This window comes from Xenopus tropicalis, chromosome 9 (assembly GCF_000004195.4).
Source record: "Xenopus tropicalis strain Nigerian chromosome 9, UCB_Xtro_10.0, whole genome shotgun sequence".
Taxonomy (NCBI): Eukaryota; Metazoa; Chordata; class Amphibia; order Anura; family Pipidae; genus Xenopus; species Xenopus tropicalis.
The window spans coordinates 3,566,115-3,582,242 of NC_030685.2; the positions used below are offsets into that span (position 1 = coordinate 3,566,115).

The 16,128-nt window shown below is 46.6% G+C and overlaps 2 protein-coding genes across 2 annotated transcripts in view; both read right to left on the reverse strand.

Annotated features, from left to right (window-relative positions):
* h2ac14 (H2A clustered histone 14) overlaps positions 1 to 16,128 on the reverse strand; it is a 1,193,713-nt gene that overhangs the window by 507,514 nt on the left and 670,071 nt on the right.
* Positions 7,778 to 10,395, reverse strand: LOC116407600 (oocyte zinc finger protein XlCOF7.1-like; the record flags this gene model as incomplete). The annotated part of the gene is made up of 4 exons (XM_031893128.1): positions 7,778 to 8,140; positions 8,675 to 9,172; positions 10,079 to 10,208; positions 10,306 to 10,395. Coding segments are annotated over 4 exons (942 nt in total), but the record flags the coding sequence as incomplete, so codon positions are not given.

The following is a 16,128-nucleotide window of genomic DNA, read 5'->3' on the forward strand; positions in this document are numbered from 1 at the left end:
CCTCTAATGATGCAATGTCTGCCAATCAACACTTTCCCTTTCCTGCCAAGAATGGGCCCCTCAGTGCTTCCCCTCAGGCTGCAGGGGGGCCTTGGTACCAAATGGGAGAGGAATTCACTTATGGTGGGTGGGTTGGGCTTGGAGCTGCCACAGAAACTGCACTGACTCAGTAGCAAAGTGTCCCTGGGAATCAGCTCATGTGTTGGGAACAACAAGGTAACACTGCTCCTTTAGTGCCACCATTAGTGCAGCCCCGCTCCCTTACTCACCTCTTTCCCACACTGCTCTGCTGCCTGTAGCTGTGAGGGAGGGAACTGAGGAGCTGGGACACTCACTCATTGGCTGGGAGGGGAATGTGGGCGGGACAGAGAGCGGCAGAGAAGAATGATTGGATCAGTGAGCACAAGGGCGGGAGAATGAGTTAGGGACAGAGGGAAAACTCACAGACTGCAGAGTTAGGGACAGAGGGAAAACTCACAGACTGCAGAGTTAGGGACAGAGGGAAAACTCACAGACTGCAGAGTTAGGGACAGAGAGAAAACTCACAGACTGCAGAGTTAGGGACAGAGGGAAAACTCACAGACTGCAGAGTTAGGGACAGAGGGAAAACTCACAGATAGTTGTGTAAGTGTAGGAATAACTGAGCTTTTCATGATATTAACCCCTTCAGGGTTGCCAGGCTGATGGTGTTTCTGCCACACTGGGCTAACAGGCTACAGCTCAGGCAGGTTTTCAGTACAAATGCACCAAGGTATGGATTCAGGCTAGTTCTTGGAGCCCTTAAAGAATATTTCCCAATCTTGTGAAAAGTAACACTAAACTTTTTTAAGTAAAACATCTATTCTACCCTGCACCAATAACTGCCCTATCCTGCAAACCCCTTAAAAGAAAATACCTGTTAAAACTTGGCTTCCTGTCTATCCAACTAAGGGGAAACAGTGAAGGAAGGAGCAGCATCCACAATGCGAGGATGGATTGATCGAGCCTCCCTTCTGTATAGGAATGAGTCAGGCTAGACTCGATCAATCGATCAAAATGCTGTGTGCTTGATGGGTCATAGGTCAATTTGGCTTTAAATGAGACACAGGGTTATAGTCTTTGTACAATTGATAAAGGGAATTGGCCCAAAACATGTCCTGTTACCCCTCCCCACAATAAATGTTTTGCCGTAAATCTGCTGAAGCTTTTTCCTACTCTTTGGATTTTTGCAGTTGTATTTGGTTGCAGCGCAGAGCGACAACTGGGAACTAAAGCTTTTTTCTTAAGTATTTTATACAAACTTCACCAGTAATGTTTTATTTTTAATACCTACAGTTAGTATTAGTGGGTGTATATATAGTTTATGTATGTGAGTATATAGATTGGTAAGTATAGGGTCTGGGTGCTGGGTTTACTTGGAAGGGTTGAACTTGATGGACTCTGGTCTTTTTTCAACCCTATGTAACTATGTACCCGGCAAGACATTCCCAGCTGGGTATATCCCCATTATGTTACCTACTGTGTGAGCATTAGGGAACAGCATCTGCCCAAGTGATACCCTGGGGGGGGCTCGTACCTTCTCTTAAGGAAATATTTTATGGGGCACAAATGTGTTCCTCTCTGTAAATACTGAAACATATATTAAGATGGAATCTGCTCGAAAGAGAATGTTTGCCTGATGCTTCCTTTGTATAACGAGTGTAGCCCTTTCTTGGCACACTCACTCCTGCCGGGGCTGTATACTTGTTTAAACAGGTAATGGGGTCCCCCTTGCAAATAGTGAAAGGTACTGGGAAGTGGGATTTAGCGCAGAGCCTCCAGGGGATTCCCACTAGGGAAATAATCACACACAGTTTGTAGCAAATATCAACTTTATATAACTGGGTGTAAAGGTAAAATAATTATAACAGGCAAACAGTAATAACCCTGCTTTGGGAAACCGGGATGGGTTTAGCCACTACTGGCTCAGTCTCTCTGGGGGCTCAGTCCCACACTCCCCTCCTGGAGGAAATACCCTTTCCCAGTTCAGTCCCTTCCCCAGAGTTCCCCCAGGTAGCGCTACCTGCCCCAAAGTACCTCTCCCTTTGGAATAGGCAGTTGCTCCCATGTAGCCCCGAGAAACACCTGCCCTCCCCCAGGGGCCACACACGGAGACTCTATACCTTTATCCTCATATGGGTCACTCACGGGGGATCCGCAGGGAGTAAAGGCATCTAACAGCAGTGTAGCGGATCTCTCTTTACAGGCTGGCACTCAGCAGAGTTCCCTTCAGCCTTTACACACTCACTGCTTACTGGTTGGTCTCTCTCTGTCTCAACTCCGGCCCCTTTATAAGCTGCTGGGCCCGCCCCTGATTCCAAACCTAGGCACCTCCTCTCTCCCAACAGTGCACTGGGGCATCCAGCCAATCGGGTTCCTCCCCAGTCTGTAGCTGGGCTGGATGATGTCACAGAGAGAGAAACAGGGGAAAATGAGAATTTCACTTACCTCTTATCGTAAATTCCATTTCTTCTAGTCCCGACATGTCAGTACGCATGGGCAGTATTGCCCCCACAGCTAGGAGGTAGGACCTATATACCAAAGCCAATCAAAATTAGCCCCTACCTATAAGACCATGTGACTTCCTCCTCACCACTGTTATACATTTGCCAAGCAATACAAGAAGCAAATAATTGGGATGGGAAACCCCGTACTGACATGTCGGGACTAGAAGAAATGGAATTTACGATAAGAGGTAAGTGAAATTCTCATTTTCTTCTTCGTCCCTTCCATGTCAGTACGCATGGGATCTACCAAGCCATGTCCCTAAAATATAAGGGGTGGGAATAATAATATCAACAGATGCTAAAACAAATCAAGCATCACAAGAAAAAACGGACAATTCCCGGCTACAAGAATCCTCTCAGGGACCAGAGGGATTGCCACACTACGGTTGCCATAAACATCCAAGCCCGGCTCGGGAGGATCCTCTGCCAACAAGAAGAAAATGGTCACAATCATAACTCTGACACTGGGCAGTTCACTGGTGTTACCAGCCCCGCAGCAACCGACCAGTTAACCACAACTCTGATGCATTATCCACTAGAGCTGTCTCTATGCCCCCAATCCTTAGCACTAACCTGGGGCCCTAGAAAAATAATTGTGACACACAAGCCTCTAGCTCCAAAGCATACCGGTATCAGCTTAAATTGGTGTTGACAGCCGTCAAACTCAACAACCCCCAGAGATCAGCCAAAGATAATCCAAGCACAGATCTGAAGCAACGAACAGTGAAAGGGCACACTAGCCATCAAGCCCCCCTATGGCACAAACAAGCTAGGGACTCCAGCCTGTAACAGAGCATGACAGGCTGAAACCCAACTTCCTACCACTCAGTGTAGCTACCAACCTTGAGAGGCTACCTAACCAGCAATGTTAGGGCCAGGTTTAGGAACTGTACACGACCTGCAGATGGAAGATCAGCTAACCAGTAAAACATGACTGGATTCAACTGGAAAACATGCATGGAACAACTGGTGCACAGCCAGCCCATACTCAATGTACCATCTAGCCACCCTGCATGAAAGTCAGAAGCGCCATATACTACGCATGCTAAACAACCAGCGGACAAACCAACACCCTGCCAGAAAGCAGCGGTGGACATGTCAAGCAAGCACTGGAGAACACGCCAGCTGCCATCCCTGCATTCAAGAGCCCAGAGTGAAAGATAGCTAACACACAAGCAATAGCAAAAAACTAGCGCTGTGCTTGCAATACATGACTCTGCAACCACTGATGGACTGTTCAGATACTGTAACTGCAAAGAAACCGCTTCCCAAACTAGCCACTGCTAGTAAGGAGTGGAATACAAGGTGAAAAACAAGCACCCACACATGCCAAGAAAGCAGCTAAGGTAGACAGCCACAAGCGCCAAGGCACACCATGACATGAACCAAAGACCATATCAAAGGCAGCCAACCACATGCCTGCACCAAGGACCACAGCATGACTGGCAACCATATATGCCAAGGACTAAGCCAAGGCCAGCAGCCACCTGCGCCAAGGAGCACACCAAAACTGGAAGCCTCAAACAATTGCCAGCATCCTATGAGCCTAAGCTCCTAACCAGGGCCAGTCTCCCTGGGAGCCAAAGGACAGAAAACAGGGCAAGTTGGCAAGCAAACCAAGGCTAAAACCGGGGTCAAATGAGCCACAAACCAGGACCAAAGGCCAAAACTGATCAAACGCCAAGCAAGCCAAAGGCCAGAACTAGAGCCAATGGCCAAGCAAGCCAAAGGCCAGAAACAGAGCCAACAGCCAAGCAAGCCAAAGGCCAGAAACAGAGCCAACAGCCAAGCAAGCCAAAGGCCAGAAACAGAGCCAACAGCCAAGCAAGCCAAAGGCCAAAACCAATGGGCAAGCAAGCCAAAAAGTCAAAACTGGAGCCAATGGCCAAAACCTGAGCCAATGGCCAAGCAAGCTGAAGGGCAAAAACAGAGCCAAAAGGCCAAGCAAGCCAAAGGCCAGAGCCAAGCAAGCCAAAGGCCAGAGCCAAGCAAGCCAAAGGCCAGAGCCAAGCAAGCCAAAGGCCAGAACCAGAGCCAAGTGGCCAAGCAAGCCAAAGGCCAGAACCAGAGCCAAGTGGCCAAGCAAGCCAAAGGCCAGAACCAGAGCCAAGTGGCCAAGCAAGCCAAAGGCCAGAACCAGAGCCAAGCGGCCAAGCAAGCCAAAGGCCAGAACCAGAGCCAAGCGGCCAAGCAAGCCAAAGACCAGAACCGGGCCAACGGTCACACCAGCCAAAGGCCAAAACCAATGGGTAAGTGAGCCAAAAGGTCAAAACTGGAGCCAATGGCCAAAACCAGAGTCAATGGCCAAGCAAACTAAGGCCCAAAACAGAGCCAAAAGGCTGAAACCAGAGCCAAAGGTCTGAACCAATGGACAAGCAAGTCAAAGACTAAACTAATGTCCAAGCGAGCCAAAGGTCAAAACTGGAACCAATGGGCAAGCAAGCCAAAGGCCAGAATCAGATCCCACTGCCGAGCAAGCCAAAGGACAGAACTGGGAAAAACGGCCAAGCAAACCAGAAGACAGAACCAGCGGCCAAGTGAGCTAAAAGCCAGAATGGAAGAAGCAGCCAAGTGAGTCAAGGCCAGAACCAGGGCCAGCGATCAAGCAAAGAAAACTGCCAAACCAAGGACCAGTGGCCACTCAAGCCAACAAGGACCAGCAGGCAAGCAAGCCAGAGTCCAAAACAAGGACCAGCAGGCAAGCCTATAGCAAAAATTCTGCTGCCAGGGGTGAGAGGCAGTAGCAAAGCAAGCCAAAGGCCATAACCCGGAACCACAGCCAAGGGCAACAAAAGCCATAAACAGACCCAACAGCCAAGCAAGCCAAAGACCGTAATCTGGGCCAACAGGCACACAAGGCAAAGTCCATGACAAGGACCGGCAGCCAAGCAAGCCAAGGCTATAGCAGAAAGTCTGATGCCAGGGGTCAGAGGCAGTAGACAGATGAGCTCAAGGCCATAAGCAAAACTGCAGCCAAGTTAGGCAAAGGCCATAGACAGAACCAACAGCCAAGCAAGCCAAAGACCGTAATCTGGGCCAACAGGCACACAAGGCAAAGTCCATGACAAGGACCGGCAGCCAAGTAAGCCAAGGCTATAGCAGAAAGTCTGATGCCAGGGGTCAGAGGCAGTAGACAGATGAGTTTGAGGCCATAAGCAGAAACTGCAGCCAAGTTAGGCAAAGGCCATAGACAGAACCAACGGCCAAGCAAACCAAAAACAATAATCACGGCCAGGGTCAACAGGCACACAGGCAAAGCCCAAAACAAGGAACATCAGTCATGCAAGCCAGAGACATAGCAAAAAACTGGCTAAGAGGGACCAAGAACAGCGGTCACGCTGACCAAAGGCCATAACCAGGACAACGACCAACAGGCACGTAAGCAAAAGGTCATAGCACAAGCCGGCAATCATGCAAAATGACAGTCACAGAGCAATCAAACATTTACTAATGTTGGCTCCTATCATGCTAGCAGACAGAAATATACCTGTAAACACACCAGAAAGAAAAAGGAGTTGTTGAACTACAACTCTGTTCATACCTGGTAGGAAAAAACTGCCTTTTAAGCCAAAGACCCAACCAGGGCCTGCAAAAATAAAATAAGCAGGAAAAGGTACAACACTGCCACAGCAGAACCCCCAGTTAAACCAGGAAGCCCCTGATGAAATAAGAGCTGCTATACCTGCTGTGTCTGCACAGTAGATTTGACTCACAAGGAATTCTACATATATGAAATAGCAATAACAAGGAGCCCAAGAAGCATACAAGCACCTAACAAGATAACCCTGGCTTGTAGGTAAAGGCAAATTCCAGTCAGAACCCTGGAGAAAGACTGGTTAAAAGGTGCAGACTCCCTGTGAGAAAAGGAGATATCATACTGCTACAGCAGTGCAACTCCCAGCCAGTCTGGGCACACCTGGTGTAATAATGAGCTCCCATACCTGCAGAGTCCGCATGGTAGACTCACAAAGAAAAGCTAACAATATGAAACAGCAATAGCAAGGAGGCCTAGAAGTATACAAACACCTTACAGGATAAAATTGGCTTGTAGGCAAAATGCAAACTCCAGTCAGAACCGTGGAGAAAGGTTGGTTATAAGGTTCAGACTCCCTGCGAGAAAAGGAGATACCATACTGCTACAGCAGTGCAACTCCCAGCCAGTCTGGATGTACCCAGTGTAATAATGAGCCCCAATACCTGCAGAGTTTGCATGGCAGACTTGACTCACCAAGAAAGGCTAACCATATGAAACAGCAATAGCAAGGAGGCCTAGAAGCACACAAACACCTTACAGGATAAAATTGGCTTGTAGGCAAAATGCAAACTCCAGTCAGAACCCTGGAGAAAGGTTGGTTATAAGGTGCAGACTCCCCGTAAGAAAAGGAGATACCATACTGCTACAGCAGTGCAACTCCTAGAACAGTCTTGGAAGCACCTGGTGTAAATGAGCACCCATACGAGCACACATACCTGCACCCATACCTGCTGTGTCTGCACAGAGGACTCAGGCTTACAGTAAAAACACTAAAGATATCAATAGCAAAGTGCCCTAAAGGAGCCTTACCAGATAGCAGTGAGTAGTCAGCAGCATGGCAACTCCCACAAGAACCCAGACAGCCTTCAGCTGAGGGACATAATTAGCTCGTTAGTATGCAGGCTTCTCAGTGCCCTGAGCATTTCAAACACACAGTGGAGACTGAAGGTTCATACTCACCAGATTCAGGCTTAGTTATCACTAGCCCATATCCATACCCATGGCCCTTTAGTCCGAAATGTCTTCAAAGGCTCAAAACACCATAGGGAAAAGGAGACTCAATTGATCACAGGCAGGAATGTGGAAATACCCACGCCTGTATACTTTCCCACTAAGCAGCTGTTCACATACTGTGCAAACATGGGAATAGAGCAGGGGGCTATTTTAGCACAAGGCTAGGACCATGGGTATGCCCACACCTGCATTTCTTCCCAATAGGTGAAAGTTTGATTACTTTACTTATTGGGGCATCAGGTAAAATCTTCTCCATTACCTGGGAATCATCCCTCTATGTATACACAGAGGTAAAAAATAAAATAAATAAATAACATGACAAAAACAAAAGAAAAATCAAACTGTGAAATCACAAAATGGTGAGGAGGGAGATCCTACCTCCTGTTCAGTAGGACAAAAAATAACAGTGGTGAGGAGGAAGTCACATGGTCTTATAGGGAGGGGCTAATTTTGATTGGCTTTGGTATATAGGTCCTACCTCCTAGCTGTGGGGGCAATACTGCCCATGCGTACTGACATGGAAGGGACGAAGAAGAAAGTGTTCTCTGATCCCCTACACAAGTTTACGGTTTTCCTCATTGTGAAAGTATTTTTAGACAACTGTTCAATGCAAATCCTTTAACTCATTTAGAATAAGAAAATGGCTTCTTCTTTTTGTGAATCCTTTGATGACTATGTAGTTGAGATTTTTGTATAAAACATTTCCCACATTCAGAACAAGAAAAAGGTTTCTCCCCAGTGTGGGTTCTATGATGCCTGTTAAGGAGTGATTGGTCTGAAAAACATTTCCCACATTCAGAACAAGAAAATGGTTTCACCCCTGTGTGAGTCATTTGATGACTATGTAGTTGACATTTCCTTACAAAACATTTCCCACATTCAGAACAAGAATAAGGTTTCTCCCCTGTGTGGGTCTTATAATGAGTTTTAAGGTTAGATTTGCATGAAAAGCATTTCCCACATTCAGAACAAGAATAAGGTTTCTCCCCTGTGTGGGTTAGTTGATGACGTTTAAGGTGGGATTGCTTTGAAAAACATTTCCCACATTCAGAACAAGAAAATGGTTTCTCCCCTGTGTGGATTCTATGATGCTTTTTAAGGACTGATTGATGTGAAAAACATTTCCCACATTCAGAACAAGAATATGGTTTCTCCCCTCTGTGAGTCCTTTGATGACAGTCAAGCTCAGATAGGTCTGAAAAACGTTTCCTACATTCAACACAAGAAAACTGTTTTTCCCCTGTGTGGGTTTTATGGTGAGTTTTAAGTTGAGATTTGCATGAAAAATGTTTTCCACATTTAGAACAAGAAAGTGGTTTCTCCCCTGTGTGAGTCCTTTGATAACGATAAAGTTCAGTTCTCTGGTGTTTATGAAAGTCATTGCAGCTGTATTTCCTGCGTACGACTCTTTTTGCTATGTGAGATTTCTGCGGAGATTGGTGGGACTTTTCATCATGATTATTACCCATCATTCGTAAAGTATTCTGGCTGCTCCCCATGATAGGAGTATTTGTTCCCTGTATCTGGTCTGTAAGGGGATTAATGCTGCAATCTGATTGGTTTTCCCCTTCCCATGAAGAAATTAACTCCTCCTTCACATCATTTGATGCATAATTAACTGCCGAGCTGTTATTCAGGCTGCACCCCATGATAGGAGTAGGTGTGTCTGTTCCCTGTATCTGTTCTGTAAGGGGATTAATGCTGCAATCTGATTGGTTTCTCCCTTCCCATGAAGCCGCCTCCTCTTTAATCCCATTGGCCGGTGGGGGCTGTTCCGCTGGAGAAACATCAGGGTTTGTGAGATTCCCATCATTATTACAACATAAAGTTGCTTCCGTATGTGCTGTAACATCGCTCCCATCTTTATACTCACAGGCTGCTAAAGGGAAGGATAGAGATCAGAGATATATCTGAGGGAAATAACTTGGATTTTGTCATTATTTGTTTTAGGGAAATCATTTCATGAAAGATTCGGCCGAATACTGAATCCTAATTTGCATATGTAAAATAAAATACGGAAGGTTCAAAGAGAACGGGGGGTTTTCAACAAAAAGTCACGTGATTTAAGGACTGGGATTGGGTTCCGCCAGGAGCATGGATTGGGCCGAATCCGAATCCTGCTGAAAAGGCCAATCCTGGCCGAATCCCAAACCCAATCCTGGATTCAGTGAGTCCCTAATTATTCTGCCAATAAGCAAATAGAGTTACAGGACAAGCGCTACAGTCATTAAAGGGTTTGACTAACGACTGTGAAATATAACAGAGAAACTAACGTTAACATTTACATAACTGCCAAATCAAGCAATAAGGGGCAGGTAGGGGGGGAGGGGTTAAACTTAGGGCAAACTCCACCGACCCCCAATGAAGTGACTGACTTATTAGCACATTAATTAATGGAACTATTTATATGAACTGATTATTATAGAGTAACGGCAGCTGTTTGTATCAGGATCTATTTGAACTTTTTAGCAAGGGAATGACTGATTATTGGTCCCCCCCCCCCCCCGCAACATCACTGGGACCCTAAAGTCCCCTTCCATAAACATCTATTGCAGCTGCTTATCAGTCAGTGTCCTACAGGCCCCTCTATAGCTCCTCCCCCCAGCAGTTGCACCAAGTTTAACCCTTTGTGCTAAATAAATGTACCTCCCTGCTAGTTGTTTATTTAAGTCGGGCACAGAAGAGACATGACTAAATATATGTTACTACTGACTTTCCATGTGCCTCTTAAACGGCCTGATATCCTGCATTCTATGCTCTGTATATGATAGAAACCATTACTCACCCAGTGGGCGGAGCTGCTGGGGCTCCTCCTCCTCCTTTATCCCTTCCCTGTAAAGGGCCTTGTTTCCTTTTATATACTCCCACTCCTCCAAGGAAAAATAGATGGAAACATCCTCACACCTTATGGCAACCTGGCACACACAATGTTACAGTCATCCCCCAGCCAGAGAAAGGGATTATCATACACTGTTACTAAACAATAAGGGGGGATTGGGGGGCCGCACCCACCTCTCCAGTCAGCAGCTGGATGATGTTGGAGATGAGTTCCAGGATCTTCTTGTCATTTTCCTTCTGTATGACGGAGCCAGGGGCATGCAGGGCCCCCAAACCCACAGTTGGGCTCTTCTTCTTAGGGATGACGTAGCCCTATGTATTGAGAGGGAGAGAGAATGATGAGTGTGTAACGCAGCAGAGAGACCCCCTTTGTACAGACAGACAGTCTCTTCTCACTGTGCCACTCACAGTGCCCCCCTCACCTCTCCAGTCAGCAGATAGATAATCTCCAGTGTGAGATTCAGGATTCTCTCCTTCCGCTCCTCATTTTTATCCTTCTTCCCCATCACTGGGTCACTCGCTTCCTCCCACATTCCCATTGGCTCCTTGTGGGAGGGAGGGGCCTGGAAGTGGAATTAAGCACTTACACATTTCTATAGGGGATTATTCCCAGCAATATCCCCCAAAACAATTCCAAGCAGGGAATAGAATAACTAGTCTAGCCATGGGCTGAACTACCAATCCCACAATCCCCTGTTAAACTTCCCTCTAATGATGCAATGTCTGCCAATCAACACTTTCCCTTTCCTGCCAAGAATGGGCCCCTCAGTGCTTCCCCTCAGGCTGCAGGGGGGCCTTGGTACCAAATGGGAGAGGAATTCACTTATGGTGGGTGGGTTGGGCTTGGAGCTGCCACAGAAACTGCACTGACTCAGTAGCAAAGTGTCCCTGGGAATCAGCTCATGTGTTGGGAACAACAAGGTAACACTGCTCCTTTAGTGCCACCATTAGTGCAGCCCCGCTCCCTTACTCACCTCTTTCCCACACTGCTCTGCTGCCTGTAGCTGTGAGGGAGGGAACTGAGGAGCTGGGACACTCACTCATTGGCTGGGAGGGGAATGTGGGCGGGACAGAGAGCGGCAGAGAACAATCATTGGATCAGTGAGCACAAGGGCGGGAGAATGAGTTAGGGACAGAGGGAAAACTCACAGACTGCAGAGTTAGGGACAGAGGGAAAACTCACAGACTGCAGAGTTAGGGACAGAGGGAAAACTCACAGACTGCAGAGTTAGGGACAGAGGGAAAACTCACAGATAGTTGTGTAAGTGTAAGAATAACTGAGCTTTTCATGATATTAACCCCTTCAGGGTTGCCAGGCTGATGGTGTTTCTGCCACACTGGGCTAACAGGCTACAGCTCAGGCAGGTTTTCAGTACAAATGCACCAAGGTATGGATTCAGGCTAGTTCTTGGAGCCATTAAAGAATATTTCCCAATCTTGTGAAAAGTAACACTAAAATTTTTTAAGTAAAACATCTATTCTACCCTGCACCAATAACTGCCCTATCCTGCAAACCCCTTAAAAGAAAATACCTGTTAAAACTTGGCTTCCTGTCTATCCAACTAAGGGGAAACAGTGAAGGAAGGAGCAGCATCCACAATGCGAGGATGGATTGATCGAGCCTCCCTTCTGTATAGGAATGAGTCAGGCTAGACTCGATCAATCGATCAAAATGCTGTGTGCTTGATGGGTCATAGGTCAATTTGGCTTTAAATGAGACACAGGGTTATGGTCTTTGTACAATTGATAAAGGGAATTGGCCCAAAACATGTCCTGTTACCCCTCCCCACAATAAATGTTTTGCCGTAAATCTGCTGAAGCTTTTTCCTACTCTTTGGATTTTTGCAGTTGTATTTGGTTGCAGCGCAGAGCGACAACTGGGAACTAAAGCTTTTTTCTTAAGTATTTTATACAAACTTCACCAGTAATGTTTTATTTTTAATACCTACAGTTAGTATTAGTGGGTGTATATATAGTTTATGTATGTGAGTGTGTAGATTGGTAAGTATAGGGTGTGGGTGCTGGGTTTACTTAGAAGGGTTGGATGAGCTGGGGAGCCGGCGGCCCTCCGTACCCTGCACTGTAGGATAGGAACCAATCAGCAGCTAGGCTGACCTGATAGGGAACTGAAGCCTGTCTGTGCTTGTGTGAGTGCAGGGCTGTGATTGGCTCTCCCCCTCCGACTGTGCTTCTGGCAGGGACCGTTAGGACACGCCCACCCCTCATGTGAAACCCAGACAGGGACCTGAGAGGATCTATAGGGAGCTCCAATAAAGGGGCCATTGTTACAGATAGGGTTAATGTTTAGCCCAAAGGGAAACCAGCACCGGATATTATTCATAATTGCCTACAGGGTTAGGGGTTTCCCATTTATCCAATATGTCCCCTTTAAGGAAATATTTTATGGGGCACAAATGTGTTCCTCTCTGTAAATACTGAAACATATATTAAGATGGAATCTGCTTGAAAGAGAATGTTTGCCTGATGCTTCCTTTGTATAACGAGTGTAACCCTGTTGGATCTGTTTCCCAGGGTGCATTTACTAACTTGCTATTAAGAAGCTTTAAGCCAGAAGTTAAACATTTTTAACAACAACAAAAAAAACAGTTTAGAAGAGAAAGAAGGAAAGAAGAAAGGAGGAGAAGGTATATAGAGAAGGTATATAGAGAAGGTATATAGAGAAGGTATATGGAGAAGGTATATGGAGAAGGTATATAGAGAAGGTATATAGAGAAGGTATATGGAGAAGGTATATGGAGAAGGTATATGGAGAAGGTATATGGAGAAGGTATATAGAGAAGGTATATAGAGAAGGTATATGGAGAAGGTATATGGAGAAGGTATATGGAGAAGGTATATGGAGAAGGTATATAGAGAAGCTATATAGAGAAGGTATATGGAGAAGGTATATAGAGAAGGTATATAGAGAAGGTATATGGAGAAGGTATATGGAGAAGGTATATGGAGAAGGTATATGGAGAAGGTATATAGAGAAGGTATATGGAGAAGGTATATGGAGAAGGTATATGGAGAAGGTATATGGAGAAGGTATATAGAGAAGCTATATAGAGAAGGTATATGGAGAAGGTATATGGAGAAGGTATATGGAGAAGGTATATGGAGAAGGTATATAGAGAAGGTATATAGAGAAGGTATATAGAGAAGGTATATGGAGAAGGTATATGGAGAAGGTATATGGAGAAGGTATATGGAGAAGGTATATAGAGAAGGTATATAGAGAAGGTATATAGAGAAGGTATATAGAGAAGGTATATGGAGAAGGTATATGGAGAAGGTATATGGAGAAGGTATATAGAGAAGGTATATGGAGAAGGTATATGGAGAAGGTATATGGAGAAGCTATATAGAGAAGGTATATGGAGAAGGTATATAGAGAAGGTATATAGAGAAGGTATATAGAGAAGGTATATAGAGAAGGTATATGGAGAAGGTATATAGAGAAGGTATATGGAGAAGGTATATGGAGAAGGTATATGGAGAAGGTATATAGAGAAGGTATATGGAGAAGGTATATGGAGAAGGTATATGGAGAAGGTATATGGAGAAGGTATATGGAGAAGGTATATGGAGAAGGTATATAGAGAAGGTATATGGAGAAGGTATATGGAGAAGGTATATGGAGAAGGTATATGGAGTAGGTATATGGAGAAGGTATATAGAGAAAGTATATGGAGCTTTGGGGATTTATTCAGGTTGTCCATGTAACCAGGGGTCCCACACTGCGCAGCACATCACTGACTAGTTTCTTCCAAGGGGTAAGCGAGGGGCCAATGTCGATTTCCAATTTAGCAAAATGGCTTTTTTAACATAGAATAGCAATTGGAAATAGCACAAACGTCGGTATGATGATAACCCCTCTAGCACCCCCAGTAAACACAGCTTTGGGGAGTGTATGTAGGGAAAAGCCGGTGTTTCACTGATGTATTTCAGTATTGCCGCCCATTATGGTTGAATGGTTGGGCATTCCCAGAATACATGGAGAGATGAGCCTACTGCTGTGTTACATTTGGGGCCCCCTGCATTGCTCTCACCTCAGATTCAGGCTGTAATCCCCCTGTATTGTTTAAATATGTAATTCCCTGTGTTGTTCCACCTTTTAATCCCTGCATTGTTCACCCCCTTCAGTGTTCACACCTGAGGCTCAGGCTGTAATCACCCACATTGTTCACATTGTAGGTACTGCCTGGTCTATGCTGCCTGTGTGTATGGCACACACAGGGAGCATAGGGTAGGCAGTTTATGGCACATAGGGCAGGGAGGGTATGGCACACAGAGGCAGGGTAGGGCAGGCAGAGTATGGCACACACAGGCAGGGTAGGGCAGGGAGGGTATGGCACACACAGGCAGGGTAGGGCAGGCAGAGTATGGCACACACAGGCAGGGTAGGGGAGGCAGAGTATGGCACACACAGGCAGGATAGGGCAGGCAGAGTATGGCACACACAGGCAGCATAGGGCAGGCAGAGTATGGCACACACAGACAGCATAGGGCAGGCAGAGTATGGCACATACAGGCAGCATAGGGCAGGGAGAGCATGGCACACATAGGCAGGGTATATCAGGCAGAGTATGGCACACACAGGCAGGGTAGGGCAGGCAAAGTATGGCACACACAGGCAACATAGGGCAGGCAGAGTATGGCACACACAGGCAGGGTATGGCACACACAGGCAGCATAGGGCAGGGAGAGCATGGCACACATAGGCAGGGTATGACAGGCAGAGTATGGCACACACAGGCAGGGTAGGGCAGGCAGAGTATGGCACACACAGGCAGGGTAGGGAAGGGAGGGTATGGCACACACAGGCAGGGTATGGCAGGCAGAGTATGGCACATACAGGCAGCATAGGGCAGGCAGAGTATGGCACACAGGCAGCATAGGGCAGGCAGAGTATGGCACACACAGGCAGGGTATGGCACACACACAGGCAGCATAGGGCAGGGAGAGCATGGCACACATAAGCAGGGTATATCAGGCAGAGTATGGCACACACAGGCAGGGTAGGGCAGGCAAAGTATGGCACACACAGGCAGCATAGGGCAGGCAGAGTATGGCACACACAGGCAGCATAGGGCAGGGAGAGCATGGCACACATAGGCAGGGTATGACAGGCAGAGTATGGCACACACAGGCAGGGTAGGGCAGACAGAGTATGGCACATACAGGCAGGGTAGGGCAGGGAGGGTATAGCACACACAGGCAGGGTATGGCAGGCAGAGTATGGCACATACAGGCAGCATAGGTCAGGCAGAGTATGGCACACAGGCAGCATAGGGCAGGCAGAGTATGGCACACACAGGCAGTGTAGGGCAGGCAGATTGCTGCCTGTGTGGCCATACTCTGCCTGCCCTATGATGCCTGTCGGAGGTGACCCTACCAGGGGTTTGTTCTGGGAGTTTGTTAGCAGTTGGAAATAGCCATTAAATGGTCCCTAAGGTGTGTAATTATATGCTGGGGGTTCCTGTGTTATCCACAGTGGAGGAGGAGTCATATGGATTTAATGGTATGTCTTAATATGACATAATATAATTCTTTCACATATGAATGATGGTTGATATCCCCGCAGTAAGGACCAAGCATTTGGGTTTTTGCTGCACTACCACCATTGTGATATAGGTGTGGTTTGAAGTGGGTGTGGTTTAAAAGGGGGAGTGGTCAAAACTGGCTTCCATTAGCAGCCCTCCACCATGTATGCTAGAGAAATTCCGGCCCTCGGCACCGCAGAAGTTGGACAGCCTTTCTCAAGTCCGGTCTATGCAGGTATCTTTCAAGCGAGGTTTCCGTCACCTGTATCGCTCTAATAGGGAACTGGGTGTAAACAGCGTGAGTTATAGGCAGCGGAAATACATGGCAGGAGGAGCTCAAATTCCTCTTTAAGGGTACCGAATTATTTTAATTCCCCCTCCTTCACAATATCCTGCAATGTTTTGATGCCTTTACCTGCCCATCGACTAATCTCGGGCATAGAGTCGAAAT